The sequence below is a fragment of the Papio anubis genome, chromosome 1 (assembly GCF_008728515.1).
Source record: "Papio anubis isolate 15944 chromosome 1, Panubis1.0, whole genome shotgun sequence".
NCBI classification, from domain to species: domain Eukaryota; kingdom Metazoa; phylum Chordata; class Mammalia; order Primates; family Cercopithecidae; genus Papio; species Papio anubis.
The window spans coordinates 37,587,436-37,603,822 of NC_044976.1; the positions used below are offsets into that span (position 1 = coordinate 37,587,436).

Below are 16,387 nucleotides of genomic sequence, written 5' to 3' on the forward strand. Positions count from 1 at the left end.
TTGTCATGGCACCTCAAGGCCAAAAAAAAAAAAAGAAACAAAACAAAACAAAAAAACTCCTAATACTTCTACTTGCTAAGAAGTTAGGTCCAAAGAACTTAGTAGTTGTTCATATGGTGTTCAACAGATGTCACAACTGTATTTTCCTCAAAAATGTAAAATATTCTGTGAGTCAAGTCACAGTTTGGGGACTGTGGCTCTTCAGAATCAAGAGTGATTAATGTCCAGGCGCAGTGGCTCACGCCTGTAATCCCAGCACTTTGGGAGGCCGAGGTGGGTGGATCACAAGGTCAGGAATTCAAGATCAGCCTAGCCAAGATGGTGAAACCCCATCTCTACTAAAAATACAAAAATTAGCTGGGCATGGTGGCGGGCACTTGTAATTCCAGCTACTTGAGAGGCTGAGGCAAAGAATTGCTTGAACTGGGGAGGCGGAGGTTGCAGTGAGCTGAGATGGCGCACTGTACTGCAGCCTGGGCGACAGAGAGTGAGACTCTGTCTCAAAAAAAAAAAAGTGATTAGTTAAGGAACTGACAAGCAGTGACCAAGGGTCAGTTTGAAATGAGGCAATATGAGTAGGGCTCTGTGCCTTTCTCTGCAGCTTAAAGTCAAAAGCAAACTAAGTAGATTGTCAGGGATATTCAGTATGGAGGAGGGCATTGAAGGCTAGAATGGTGTCCTTGCTCTGAAAGGAGTAAAATCCTACAACTATGGCAGGAGACATCTTGGAGACTTAACATGATGTGGTACTTTTGTCTTAGAGCAAATGCCATTGTTTCCTAATGGATTTCTATGGTACTTGGATGTTTGATTTCAAACCCAATATAAAGTTTCCTTAATAAATGCAAAGTATAGCCTATGATTCTATATATTTTTCTGTACCTCAATATCTAGCTCCTCATTTATCCTCCAGTTACTATTTCTTTTTTCATCTTTATATGCATGTTGTTCCCTCTTGTCAGTCTGGCAAACTCTTATCTTACTTTTTTTTTTTTTTTTTTTGAAGACAGAGTCTCACTCTGTTGTCCAGGCTGGGGTGCCATGGCACGATCTCAGCTCACTGCAACCTCTGCCTCCCAGGTTCAAACAACTCTCCCATCACAGCCCCCTGAGTCGCTGGGATTACAGGCACCTGCCACCATGCCTGGCTAATTTTTTTTTTTGTATTTTTAGTAGAGACAGGGTTTCACCATGTCAGCCAGTCTGGTCTTGTACTCCTGACCTCAAGTAATCTGCCCGCCTCAGCCTCCCAAAGTGCTGGGATTACAGGCGTGAACCACGATGCCCAGCCATTATCTTAACTCAAAGCTTTCCTTCCTCTAGACAGAATTAGATAGAACTCCTCTTGTGCTCTTGGAATTCACAGACTGTCCATAATACTATAATAGCATTTATCACATTATAATGCAACTGATAATCTGAGCTTCTGATTTTAGAAATTGTGTCATAATTCTATTTTATACCCCAGTGCTTGGCATGCTACCAGGCATATAGTAAATATTCAATAGATGTTTGATAAATGAATAAATAAATCAGAAGGATGGTCTCTTAATGCTTGTCAAAACACTAGGGAGTATATATAGAATTGGTGTCCCTACTTATGAGGAAAAAGCCCCAGATATTACATTTAGCCATTTTCTTCTTTAAACAGAGTCTACTAGATGACTGGGCAAGTAAGGGAACTCTGGTGGAAGAAATCAATTGCAAAGGTACTCCTTTAGAAAATCTCATCATGGAAATCACAGCACCTGATTCCCAAGGCAAGACAGGTGAGTACGGGCTCTTCAAAATATAGTGAATAAAAATTGCTCTTTGCTTTTGGCCTTTGGAGATGCCTCTTTATACAATTAAAGTGAAAATCAAGGTTGGGTATGAAAACAAAGTGCATCCCCAAAGCAGTCTTCCCCTGCAACCTGACCTGTCACCCCTTTTGCTATATAACATTGCTTCATTTTGCAAAATTCCTTCCCATGATAGGAAAAGTAAATGAACTAGTTGGCCCACTTAGAACTATCAGATGGCTGGGTGCAGTGGCTCACACCTGTAATCCCAGCACTTTGGGAGGCCAAGGCGGGCAGGTCACAAGGTCAAGAGATCGAGACCATCCTAGCTAACACAGTGAAACTACAAAACTCTCTACTAAAACTACAAAAAAGAAAAAAAAACTAGCCGGGCATGGCGGTATGCGCCCATAGTCCCAGCTACTCGGGAGGCTGAGGCAGGAGAATGGCGTGAACCCGGGAGACAGAGCTTGCAGTGAGCCCAGATCACGGCACTGCACTCCAGCCTGGGCGACAGAGCAAGACTCCTTCTCAAAAAAAAAAGAACTCTGAGAGGCAGAGCTTGCAGTGAGCCGAAATCATGCCACTGCACTCCAGCCTGGGCGGCAGAGCGAGACTCCATCTCAACAAAAAAAAAGAACTATCAAATGAACATAGAATAATTAAAATAAGATTTTCATCTTGAGAATTTCCCTTTTTTGAACGTGTAAATGGGATGAGTATGCATCATCTTTAAACTTGGGTACTGGCCAGGCACGAAGTCAGGAGATCAAAACCAGCCTGGCAACATGGTGAAACCCTGTCTCTACTAAAAATACAAAAATTAGGCAGGGTGCGGCGGCTCACACCTGTAGTAATCCCAGCACTTTGGGAGGCCAAGGTGGGTAGACCACGAAGTCAGGAGATTGAGACCATCCTGGCTAACACAGTGAAACCCCGTCTCTACTAAAAACACAAAAAATTAGCCAGGCATGGTGGCCGGTGCCTGTAGTCCCAGCTACTCAGGAGGCTGAGGCAGGAGAATGGTGTGAACCCAGGAGGTGGAGCTTGCAATGAGCCGAGATCACGCCACTGCTCTCCAGCCTGGGCAACAGACAGAGTGAGACTCCGTCTCAAAAAAAAAGTACAAACATTAGCCAGGCATGGTGATATGCGCCTGTAGTCCCAGCTACGGGGGAGTCTGAAACATGAGAATAGCTTGAACCTGGTAGATGGAGGTTTCATTGAGCCGCGATGGTGCCTGCACTCTAGCCTGGGCAACAGACAGAGCAAGATACCGTCTCAAAAAAAAATTGGGCAAGCCTGGATAGGTATGAGTGTGATATCCAGGAAGAAGCAAGTATTTATAAGTCAGTATTGGGCCGGGCGTGGTGGTTCATGCCTGTAATCTCAGCACTTTGGGAGGCCTAGGTGGGCTGATCACTTGAGGTCGGGAGTTCAAGACCAGCCTGGCCAACATGGTGAAACCTTGTCTCAACTAAAAATATAAAAATGAGCCAGGCCTGGTGACTCGTGCCTGTAATCCCAGCTATTCGGGAGGCTGAGGCAGGAGAATCACTTGAACCTGGGAGGCAGAGGTTGCAATGAGCTGAGATTGTGCCACTGCACTCCAGCCTGGGCGACAGACCAAGACCCCATTTCAAAAAAAAAAAAAAAAAGAAATCAGTACTTCAAAGGGGGTACAAAGATTGTGCTCACATGTGTATATAATCTTTCACTGCAAATTAAGTCCTTGAGGCAAAATCTAATATGAAGGCCAGGCACAGTGGCTCACGCCTGTAATCACAGCACTTAGGGAGGCCAAGGCAGGCGGATCACGTGAGGCCAGGAGTTTGAGACCAGCTTGGCCAACATGGTGAAACTCCGTCTCTACTAAAATACAAAAATTAGCCAAGTATGGTGGCTTGCACCTGTAATCCTAGCTACTCGGGAGGCTGATGGGGGAGAATTGCTTGAACCCGGGAGGCAGAGGTTGCAGTGAGCCCAGATCGCGCCACTGTACTCCAGCCTGTGTGACAGAGCGAGACTGTGTCTCAAAAAAAAAAAAAAATCTCATATGAGTTCTCAGTCACTTGCTCGTTGTTAATTGAGATCCCATAGATTTTATTACTAGTCTATGATAGTGCACTCCTGTAGTCACTTAACGAGTAAAGGAAAAATTTATTTGCTTTCTGAAAATGTGCACTTTTCTATAGTATTCTAAAGTTAAAAGATATTTTGGAACTATCCACAAGTGACAACATTTTAGGGAATTGGTGATATAACAACCTCTACGTCCATTGACTTATTCGTTTGTGACTAGATCAGAGTCAGCAAACTTTTTCTTTTTTTTTTTTTTTTTTTTTTTTTTTTTTGAGACGGAGTCTCGCTCTGTCACCCAGGCTGGAGTGCTGTGGCCAGATCTCAGCTCACTGCAAGCTCCGCCTCCCGGGTTCCCGCCATTCTCCTGCCTTAGCCTCCCGAGTAGCCGGGACTACAGGCACCCGCCACCTCGCCCGGCTAGTTTTTTGTATTTTTTAGTAGAGACGGGGTTTCACCGTGTTAGCCAGGATGGTCTCCATCTCCTGACCTCGTGATCCGCCCGTCTCGGCCTCCCAAAGTGCTGGGATTACAGGCTTGAGCCACCGCGCCCGGCAGCAAACTTTTTCTATAAAGGGCCAGATAGTAAATATTTTAGGCTTGCAGGGTATATGGTCTCTGTCACAGTTGTATACCTACCTCTGCCATTGTAACAAAAGCAGCCAAAGACAATACATTAATAGAAATGAGTGGTTGTGGCTGTATTCCAGTAAAACTTTGTTGAAACAGATGAAGGACCAGATTTGGCTGGTGAGCTATAGTTTACTGACTCGTAGACTAGATCATTTTAAAAAAGAGAGAGAAAAAACAGAAATGTCATATAGAACAGAAATTTCATGTAGAAAAACAGAAAGCTCATATAGAACCCTACTACAGGGCCGGGCGCGGTGGCTCAAGCCTGTAATCCCAGCACTTTGGGAGGCCGAGACGGGCGGATCACGAGGTCAGGAGATCGAGACCATCCTGGCTAACATAGTGAAACCCTGTCTCTACTAAAAATACAAAAAATTAGCTGGGCGTGGTAGTGGGCACCTGTAGTCCCAGCTACTCAGGAGTCTTAGGCAGGAGAATGGCTTGAACCCGGGAGGCGGAGCTCGCAGTGAGCCGAGATTGCACCACTGCACTCCAGCCTGGGAGACAGAGTGAGACTCTGTCTCAAAAAATAAATAAATAAATAATAAAAAATTTTAAAAAAAAAAACATTTTGTTGGCATAAGTTTCCCTTATACGTTATTTTATAGCATTTATCTGTAATGAAATCCATCAGTAAGAATATTGAGACTACCTCAATGCATATAAAAATTTGAAAAGGAAGATTATTGGATGACAGCTTCACCATCTTATTTATTTATTTGTTTGTTTGTTTGTTTATTTTTTGAGACGGAGTCTCGCTCTGTCGCCCAGGCTGGAGTGTAGTGGCGCGATCTCTGCTCACTTCAAGCTCCGCCTCCTGGGTTCATGCCATTCTCCTGCCTCAGCCTCCCGAGCAACTGGGACTACCGGCGCCCGCCACCACGCCTGGCTAATTTTTTGTATTTTTAGTAGAGACGGGGTTTCACCATGCTAGCCAGGATGGTCTCAATCTCCTGACCTTGTGATCTGCCTTTCTCAGCCTCCCAAAGTGCTGGGATTACAGTCATGAGCCACCGGGCCCAGCCTATCTAATTTATTTCTAAATTTTGTTTGGTTTCATTGTATCCAGAAAATATGGTTCACACATATTAAGTATTTGCAAATGATGACAAATGTTTTTAAAAGTTGACTTCACAGTATCATAACAGGCTTTGATTGAATTGAGCTAGAGACTTGAAAGTGATGTAATAAGAAATGATTGTTTCAAAGTTAAATCACTAAGAATATTTAATGAGGGCTCTTACACATAGAAAACACTTAAGACTTGGCCGGGCGCGGTGGCTCACGCCTGTAATCCCAGCACTTTGGGAGGCCGAGGCGGGCGGATCACAAGGTCAGGAGATCGAGACCACGGTGAAACCCCGTCTCTACTAAAAATAGAAAAAATTAGCCGGGCGCAGTGGCGGGCGCCTGTAGTCCCAGCTACTCGGGAGGCTGAGGCAGGAGAATGGCGTGAACCCGGGAGGCGGAGCTTGCAGTGAGCCGAGATTGCGCCACTGCACTCCAGCCTGGGCGACAGAGCGAGACTCCGTCTCAAAAAAAAAACAACAAAAAAAAAAAAAAAAAAAAAGAAAGAAAACACTTAAGACTGACATTGAGGACAAAAACTGTCCAACTGACTTGAAGTGTTAGGAATTATATTATTACACAATTCTGTCCCAGTGAGAACTGTGTAGATGTACAGAGAGCAAGCTGTGTTATATTTTTGGTCGTGTTATTTAATGTATTACACATATGCTATAGATGTTTTTCTTTGTATAGTATACATGAGTGAACATGGACAGGTTTGAATATCATAAATTGCTGGTGAAGAGCTACCACCTTTCCAATCAGGGACACTCAAAAATAAGTTAAAATAGATGCTTAGACGTGTCAGGAGCTGTTTTACTTTCCCCGGAAAAGCAGCATAATTGGTTTTATCTGGTGGGTTAAGGTGTAGAATTCAGCATAATTGAACATGCGTGTTTTATTATCATTTCTAAGTAGTTAGAAATGTCTGTGAATATTACATTTAAACCAAACTTTAACCACAATCCCTAAAGCACCTTTTTAGGGTGCTTTGAAAATCAGTTTGAAAATTACTATCCTGAGTGCTCTCAAAGTTCTCCTCCAACTCTGAAAAACCATATATATTTCAGTACCTTACATTTATGTAGCTCTGTTTCATAAAGTACTTTGACATACGTTGGTTCATGATCTTTTCCCAGTTACCCCATGAGAGTTAACAGAGTAGGTTGTATTATCTTTAAATCCTGCAGAAGAAACTGTGTTTGTAGATTAAGACTTACATACTGAGTTAGTGACAACCTTGGTTAGTACCTTCTTCTGCTACCTACTAGTCCAGTTTCTTTTTTTCCATCACCACACTGCAATGGAATGTGATTTTTCTATTTTGTATTTTTTAATTGAAAATTAATAACATTAACATTTAAAAGTTTTATAATCACCACCGTAATTCAACTAATTTTTTTCCTTGTTTTTAGAGACAGGGTCTCCTCTGTCACCCAGGCTGGAGGACAGTAGTGTGATCATGGCTCACTGTAGCTTTGACCTCCTAGGCCCAAGCAGTCATTCCTTCTCAAGCTCCCAAGTAGCTAGGACCACAAATGTGCACTGTCATGCCTAATTTTTTTTTTTTTTTAAACATTTTTTTGTAGAGACAGGGTCTTGTGTTGCCTAGGCTGGTCTTAAACTTCCAACCTCCCAAAGTGCTGGGATTGCAGGCGTGGGCCATCACACCTGGCCCACAACTATTTTGTTTTTGTTTTGAGATGGAGTCTCGCTCTGTCACCCAGACTGGAGTACAGTGGCACCATCTTGGCTCACTGCAACCTCACTAAATCCTGAGTTCAAGCGATTCTCCTGCCTCAGCCTCCCCAGTAGCTGGGACTACAGGCGTCCGCCTCCACACCCGGCGAATTTTTTGTATTTTAGTAGAGATGGGATTTCACCATGTTGCCCAGGCCGGTCTTGAACATCCTGAGCTCAGGCAGTTCACCCACCTCAGCCTCCCAAAGTGCTAGGATTACAGGGGTGAGCCACCGCGCCCGGCCAACTATTTCGTAATATAACCTTGCACATAACTTTTTGTAAAGTGAAGTCAGTGCATACAAGAGTTTTCTGTCGTTTTAAAATATCATTATGAATATTTTTCAGATTTCTGTATAATATTTATCATTACATCACCTGGTTTTTACCTATCTTGGGAAAATTTTCTGAAATATAAGGAATCAGTTTGGGGAGAATGTATGTGAAATTATAGTGATTAGAAACAGAGCCAAAGGCCCAAAGCACAATTTATGGGAATGTTGATGAGCCATATTTATTGGCACTTAGGATTTCTGTTTTTTCTTGGGGAGTGAGCAAGAAGAGGTTATGAAAGAAAAGGCAAATAATCTTCCTTTAGAAACAATATATGAAGGGTTCATTTTAATGTCTTTATTAGAAGAAGGCTGCTTTTTAGGGCAGGCACGGTGACTCATGCCTATAATCCCAGTACTTAGGGAGGTCAAGGCAGGCAGATCACCTCAGGTCAGGAGTTTGAGACCAGCCTAACCAACATGGTAAAACCCCGTCTCTACTAAAAATACAAAAATTAGCCAGGCCTGGTGGCAGGCGCCTGTAATCCCAGCTATTTGGGAGGCTGAGATGGAAGAATTGCTTGAACCCGGAAGGTGGAAGTTGCAGTGAGCCGAGATCATGCCACTGCACTTCAGTCTGGGCGACAGAGTGAGACTCTGTCTCAAAAAAAAAAAAAAAGAAAAAGAAAAAACAATAGGCTGCTTTTTATGTCCTTAATAATACTTATTTTCATTTTTATTATATTGAAAGACATTGATATAAAAGGTAAAACTTTCTGGCTTTATTATAAAAGCTCATTCCAAAATATGGCAAGTACCATTCTAGACTTAATAATTTTACCAGTACTTGCTTTACAGAATTAGGGCAGCATCCAAAGAATTCAAGTTGGAGATTTAATAAGAAGGGAATATGAATTTCCTCTAGAAAGGATTAAGAATCATTCCTGCTAAGGTCCTCGAGTGACATTTTGTTGCCTGGCAGCTAAAATAATTTGTCTCTTTCCATGACTATGTTGTCTTGTGCTGTGTTAACTTCCTGATACCTAAGCTTAAAGTGAGGGCCAAAGGACAAATTCAGTGCCTACATGTATTCCTAACACGTTGGTCTTGCCCTGTTTGTCTCCCTGTCCTTCTGCTCAGGTTCCATACTGCCCTCTGTAGGAAGCTCTGTAGGCAGTGTAAACGGATACCACACCTGCAAAGGTGAGAATGCCATTTCAACAGTGCTTCTTTGTTGGATGTGTTAGGACAGTGTCCGTGTTTGCATCTGTGTATGTTGCAATATGTGTGGAAGAACCGCTGCCAGAATGGGTGTGAGGATAAAAATCTGGGGAGAAGCAACTGTGGTTTTCTGGCTGTAGACCATAAACAGGTTGGCAGCCCCTGAAGCTAAAGGTATTGTAGAAAAACAGTAGATTGGATCACTAGATAAGGCAAATAGGGAAAGAACTCAAAGAAAATATATGTTAATCTTTGAATTTTAAAGAAGTTATACTAGAGGTAATCTAGTCTAGCTCTCAGCCTCCCAGCTAGGTGACTTCTCTGTAGTTTGGAGAAGAAGGAATGGAAGAACACTCCAAGCACCTTAATCCCAGTAGTACACTAAGGTTAATTTCTTACTTTGCTCCCTTCACTTTTATTGTTCCCATGTTTAGCATTTTAAGGTATACATCTGAGTATATAATGCCAAAACCAGAATGCAGATTAATGAGAATCCTTTTGTTTTGTGTTTATAAACAGGAACTTTTGTATGATTTAGCAGGAAGATAATCTCTAGTTCATTAGAAGGAGTAAGAGGGATGCAAGTAATTTAGGAGTGAGGAGTCAAGGAACATACTCGAAGAGCTGTCTCCAATCTGATTTCTGTTTCTATGATACTAGATCTGACGGAGATCCAGTGTGACATGTCAGATGTAAACTTGAAGTATGAGAAACTGGGTGGAATACTTCATGAACGCCAGGAAAGCCTTCAGGCTATCCTCAACAGAATGGAGGAGGTTCAGAAGGAGGCAAACTCTGTGCTGCAGTGGCTAGAATCAAAAGAGGAAGTCCTGAAATCCATGGATGCCATGTCATCTCCAACCAAGACAGAAACAGTGAAAGCCCAAGCTGAATCTAACAAGGTATTGTGTTTACATTAGTTGCCTCCCAACACCAAGAGGAAGAGACAGCTGTACCAGTGTTCCTGCCCAAGCCCAGGCATCTGAGAGAGAGACATGGGCAACAATCCAGGCTGTGATGGGCAGTGTGTTTGACTTTCTAAATGATTAATATGCCTTAACTCTCCTAGAGAATTTTCTTATGAAATTAGAAATTGTTATAAGTTAGATTCAGAAACAAAACCAGATATGTTTGCAGAAAAAGAATAGCCCTCCCCAGAATCATTAGCTCATTGAGAATGGGATCTCATTTTCTATATGATGCTGTAAGCAAAACAAACCATTCTTATCAAAGTACCTTTCCAGTTCTTGGAGGGATCTAAATAACTGATTACAGTTCATTCTTAAGATTCACATGTGAGACTAGGAAAAATGTCAGAAGATATAAGACCGTAGAAAATCCTGTAGGAAATTTTCACCAAAACTTTTAATATTCCCATTGAGCATGGCATCTCATCTCCTTCAATATGTGTTATCATCATATCTTGGTATTTTTCATTTATTGGGATTAATAATTCCTTCTACTATAATTCTCAATAGTAGAACTATTGAGTTCTACTGATGTGTTATACATAAAAGAAACTCAGATCCTGCCATTTAGATTTTCAGTTTAAAATAAAAATTGAAATAGAAGGGTTAAGTATCTTAACATCATTAAACAAGTCATTGATAGGATCCTAGTAGAACCCATAATAACCGCCCAGTTTTCCAATCATTTCTACCACACACACAGCTTCGTTTCCTGTCCAGAATCTCAGGGCATGCATGGCATTCTTTCTCCTAGGCCTTCCTGGCTGAATTGGAACAGAATTCTCCAAAAATTCAAAAAGTAAAGGAAGCCCTGGCCGGATTACTGGTGACATATCCCAACTCACAAGAAGCTGAAAATTGGAAGAAAATTGAAGAAGAACTCAGTAAGTTTTCACAGGAGTGTTGCAAGTTTGCTAAGTTACTCATCTTCAAAGCAAGTAGAGAATTTCAGCACATCCTATACAACAGGAATTATTTTTAGTTAATTTTTATAAATAAGCAATTAGGGCCCAGATAGGGCCAGAGCATGAGCCTGAATTGGGAAGAAAATTAGAAATTCCACTCAAAGAGTCAGAAGTTTGGCTTTCTTGGGCAAGTCAAACTGATAATCTGCTGTAATCAGGAACCAAAGAGAGGCCAGGAACAGTGGCTCACACCTGTAATCTCAGCACTTTGGGAATCTGAGACAGGAGGATTGCTTGAATCTAGGGGTTCAAACCAGTCTGGGCAACATAGCAAGATTCTGTCTCTACAAAAAGTAAGGAAAAACAAATTAGCCAGGTGTGGTGGTGTGAGCCTGGAGTCCTAGCTACTGGGGAGGCTGAGGTGAGACGATTGCTTGAGCCCGGGAGTTCAAGGCTGTAGTAAGCTATGATTGTGCCACTGAACTCCAACCTGGGCAACAGAAGGGGACCTTGTCTCCAAAAAAGCATAACTAAAGAACTAAAGAATATTGATGATAAAAATGAAAGATGGAAATAATAAAAATATTCAATAAAGGGTTTAGATAAATTATGTGCTCATAATATTGAACTGTAAACAGCGTAGATGAATTTTTTTTAATTTAATTTAATTTTTTTTTTGAGATGGAGTTTTGCTCTTGTTGCCCACGGTAGAGTGCAATGGTATGATCTTGGCTCACTGTAACCTCCGCCTCCCGGGTTCAAGTGATTCTCTTGCCTCAGCCTCCCGAGTAGCTGGGATTACAGGCATGTGCCACCATGCCCAGCTAATTTTGTATTTTTAGTAGAGAGGGGATTTCTCCATGTTGGTCAGGCTGGTCTCGAACTCCCGACCTCAAGTGATCCGCCCACCTCGGCCTCCCAAAGTGCTGGGATTACAGGTGTGAGCCCCCTGCCTGGCCTTTTTTTTTTTTTTTTTGAGACAGGGTCTTGTTCTGTCACCCAGGCTAGAGTGTAGTGGCACGATATAGCTCACTACAGCCTTGACTTCCCTGGCTCAAGCAGTCTTCCTGCTTCAGCCTCCTGAGTAGCTGGGACCACAGGCATGTGCTACCACAACTAGCCAATTTCTAAATTTTTTTTGCAGAGATAGGGTCTTACTTTGTTGTCCAAGCTGGCCTTGAACTCTTGGGCTCAAGTGATCTTCCCACTTGAGGAGTTCAAGAACAGCCTGGGCAACATAGGGAGATCCCGTCTCTACAAAAAATAAAAAATTAACTGGGCATGGTGGCGCATGCCTATAGTCCCAGCTACTTGGGAGGCTGAGGTGGGAGGATCACTTGGGCCCAGGAGGTTAAGGCTTCAGTGAGCCATGATCGGGCCACCGCTTTATCCTGGGTGATAGAGTGAGACGCTGTCTCAAATAAGTAAATAAATAAATAACACTTCTGGGGTCATTTCCTGCAGTATATTAGGAACATAACTTGGGGATCAGGCCAGTTGTTGATGAGAGTAAAGCAATACATTCCCTCATTTCCTCTCTACAGATTCCCGATGGGAAAGGGCCACTGAGGTAACTGTGGCTCGGCAAAGGCAGCTAGAGGAATCTGCAGGTCATCTGGCCAGCTTCCAGGCTGCAGAATCCCAGCTCCGGCCGTGGATGATGGAGAAAGAACTGATGATGGGAGTACTGGGGCCCCTGTCTATTGACCCCAACATGTTGAATGCACAAAAGCAACAGGTCCAGGTGAGCAATATAGCAACAAAGAAATTGGAATCACATGAAACTGGGTTTGAATGTTTCTCCCAGTAAGTAGATTTCATATGATCGTAGACAAGTCATTTAATCTCTCAGAGTCTCAGTTTAAATGAGGTATTTATAAGGTGTTAATCATGGTGCCTGTAAAATAGTAAACAGTCAAAAACTCTTATTATTATTAACAGAGACAGTAAGATGAGTAGATATGAGAATGGGCAGTTTTTCTGTCTAAATTATGGAATTATATTTTACTTGTGGCCAGGCGTGGTGGCTTACACCTGTAATCCCAGCACTTTGGGAGGTCAAGGTGGGCAGGTCACAAGGTCAAGAGATCGAGACCATCCTGGCTAACATGGTGAAACACCATCTCTACTAAAAATACAAAAAATTAGCCGGACGTGGTGGCACGTGCCTATAATCCCAGATACTCGGGAGGCTGAGGCAGGAGAATCTCTTGAACCCAGGAGCCAGAGGTTGCAGTGAGACTAGATTATGCCACTGCACTCCTGCCTGGACAATAGTGTGACACCGTTTAAAAAAAAAAAAAATTTTTTTTCACTTGTAATCCCCTGTGATAGGATCCACATTACTTAATATCTTATATCTGCTGGCTTTACATAGGATTTTCTGTGATCAAACCTCAAAAAAATTGATTTAAGTGCCTAACATCGTAGAAATTTAGGTTGGTCAGGCTGGGTGCGGTGGTTCACGCCTATAATCCTAGCACTTTGGGAAGCCAAGGTGGGTGGATCACCTGAGGTCAGGAGTTCAAGACCAGCCTGGCCAACATGGTAAAACCTCGCCTCTACTAAAAATACAAAAATTAGCTGGGTGTGGTGGCAGGTGCCTGTAGTCCCAGCTACTCAGGAGGCTAAGGCAGGAGAATTGCTTGAACCCATAACACAAAGGTTGCCACAAGCAGAGATGGTGCCACTGCACTCCAGCCTGGGCAACAGAGCAAAAACTGCTTGAAAACAAAAAAAAAAAAAAAGAAAAGAAAGAAATTTCGATTGGTCAAAATTATGTCATTTCCAATGAAATCCTGCCTAGAGGCTTTTCCTTCTTTTACATTCTCCCACAGCCTGGTCCATGTCTTCTCAACCTACCAGGTTCCTTAAGTTAAGACCTAAGAGTGCTTTTTGAAGGAACTGTTTCTTTCAGTTCCTGCATCCAGGTAATTATTGAGTCCTATTTAGTCTACTTACAAATGTTTTTCTAATCCGGGGTTTTCAAACTTTTTGGTTTCAAGAACCCCTTTTATTCTCTGAAAAATTACTGAGGATCCCCCAGAGCTTGTGTTTATCTGTTAACATTTATTGTACTAAAATACTGAGGAATTTTAAAAGTATATATTTAAAATTTTTAAATAGCAATGGTAAAACCATCACATTAACCTAAATAACATATTTTTAATGAAAAAATAGCGTTTTCTGAAACATAAAAGTTTAATGATAAGAGTGGCATTGGCCGGGCGTGGTGGCTTATGCCTGTAATCCCAGCACTTTGGGAGGCCGAGGCAGGCGGATCATGAGATCAGGAGATCAAGAGCATCCTGGCTAGCACAGTGAAGCCCTGTCTCTATTAAAAATACAAAAAGTTAGCCAGGTGTGGTGGCGGGCACCTGTAGTCCCAGCTGCTGGGGAGGCTGAGGCAGGAGAATGGCGTGAACTTGGGAGGCAGAGCTGGCGGTGAGCCGAGATCGCACCACTGCACTCCAGCCTGGGCGACAGAGCAAGACTCTGTCTCTTAAAAAAAAAAAAAAAAAAAAAAAAGGAGGGGGGACATTGTTTTATGTCTTTGCAAATCTTAATTTCTGGCTTAATAGGCTATTCTTATATCTGCTTCTGCATATCTGTTACAATATCAAGCACCATGTAGCCTCTGGAAAACATCATTGAACATTTGTGACAGCACAGAAATTTTAAAAGGCAACTAACATCTTAGTATTATGAAAATGGTTTTGATCTGTGTATGTCTGCTAATCCTAGACCCTCCCCTGAAGTGCCTTTCACCAGCCTTAATTTCTCCTCTGCTTGGAGAACTACTCATTCTTTATTGTCGCATCTGGGGAGCCTTTCCTGATTTCTGTCTTCTGCCATTTGTCATCCCCAACGGAATTAATCACCCTATTCCATGCTTTCACAGTTCTGTGTTGCATGTTCACATCAGTGTTTAATCATTTTTAATTTTGTTACATTTTATTATAGTTCATTGTTTATACATTTGTCATTTTGTGAGGCTGTGTCTTATTTATTTTTGTGCAGTGTAAATACTGAGTACTTTCTATAAATTATCTCATTTAATCCTTATAACAGCCAAAATAAGTACTCTACTGTCCTATTTTTGTGCAGTATAAATGCTGAGTACTTTCTATAAATTATCTCATTTAATCCTTATAACAGCCAAAATAAGTACTCTACTCTCCTCATTTTACAGGTGAGGAAGCTGGGGTTTGAGAACTTATTAAATCTTGCCTAAGGTCATACAGCTAGTAGGTAACAGAACAAGGATTTGAACACAGACAGTCTGACTCCAGATCCTGTAATCTTAACTTTTTTGATGACAGCAGCAAGGGATAGAAAAGAAATAAAAAGTCGTAGTCATTGCCTTAAAGAAGCTCTTTGTCTAATTATGCTATATTATAAAATACAGATTGTATATGCTCTTCAAATTCTAAGAAAGAAACTAAGAAAAACAGACACTGAGAGTTGACATGGCAAGCCCAGCTAGTAATACAGCTGGCTCTGGGATCCAGTGTTCTGAACTCCCTATTCAGAGGCTTGGGTATTGCATGGCAAAGCACATGAATGCCAACTTTAATTTCTCAGCCATGTCTGGCCTTAGTAACTGACATTGAAACAGAATAGGACAAATAAGGAAAAGAAATAAAATAGGAACAATCACTGAGCCTTTCAAAGTAAGTTTTTATTAAGCAATTGTTAAGTGATACTGCCTCAGCCTACTAGCCCGGTCCTTTAGTTTTCTGGTTTATTTTTTAAAGTAGTTGGCACTATTTGGCACAATCCAACATCAGTTTTTGTTTTGACACTGCTTTTTCTTTTTTGGAGACAAGGTCTCACTATGTTGCCCAGGCTGGAGTGCAGTGGTGGTGTCTCAGCTCATTGCAGCCTCAGCCTCCTGGGTTCAAGCAATTCTCATGCCTCAGCCTCCCAAGTAGCTGGGACTACAGGTGTTCACCAGCACGCCCCACTAATTTTTGTATTTTTAGTAGAGACGGGGTTTCGCCACATTGGCCAGACTAGTCTTGGACTCCTGACCTCAAGTGATCCTCCCACCTTGGCCTCCCAAAGTACTGCGATTACAGACGCGAGCCACTGTGCCTGGCCTGACACTGCTTTTAGATAGATCTGTTTTTTTCCTGTCTAAACATCTTGGTGTCATTTCTGTTTCAGTTTATGCTAAAGGAATTTGAAGCACGTAGGCAACAGCATGAACAACTGAATGAGGCAGCTCAGGGCATCCTAACAGGCCCTGGAGATGTCTCTCTATCCACCAGCCAAGTACAGAAAGAACTCCAGAGCATCAATCAGAAATGGGTTGAGCTGACTGACAAACTCAACTCCCGTTCCACCCAAATTGACCAAGCTATTGTTAAGAGCACCCAGTACCAGGAACTGCTCCAGGACTTATCAGAGAAAGTGAGGGCAGTTGGACAACGGCTGAGTGGCCAGTCAGCTATCAGCACCCAACCAGAGGCTGTAAAGCAGCAATTGGAAGAGACCAGTGAAATTCGATCTGACTTGGAGCAGTTAGACCACGAGGTTAAGGAGGCTCAGACACTGTGCGATGAACTCTCAGTGCTCATTGGTGAGCAATACCTCAAGGATGAACTGAAGAAGCGTTTGGAGACAGTTGCCCTGCCTCTCCAAGGTTTAGAAGACCTTGCAGGTAAGTTGGAGTGAAGAACATACTTCTGCCGTTATTAGAGGCAAGCAGAAAGAAG

General features: G+C 42.4%; 1 protein-coding gene across 41 annotated transcripts in view; it reads left to right on the top strand.

Moving 5' to 3' along the window:
- MACF1 (microtubule actin crosslinking factor 1) overlaps positions 1-16,387 on the top strand; it is a 409,997-nt gene that overhangs the window by 290,054 nt on the left and 103,556 nt on the right. For 38 of the 41 annotated variants that reach the window (XM_031667185.1, XM_031667174.1, XM_031667208.1 and 35 more), the window contains 6 exons: positions 1,652-1,769; positions 8,714-8,776; positions 9,455-9,696; positions 10,517-10,646; positions 12,212-12,411; positions 15,837-16,332. In XM_031667185.1, coding sequence (XP_031523045.1) covers positions 1,652-1,769; positions 8,714-8,776; positions 9,455-9,696; positions 10,517-10,646; positions 12,212-12,411; positions 15,837-16,332 — 1,249 coding nt within the window. The remainder of the gene's footprint in view (positions 1-1,651; positions 1,770-8,713; positions 8,777-9,454; positions 9,697-10,516; positions 10,647-12,211; positions 12,412-15,836; positions 16,333-16,387) is intronic. The other 3 variants (XM_031667267.1, XM_031667147.1, XM_031667263.1) reach the window with 1 other exon arrangement.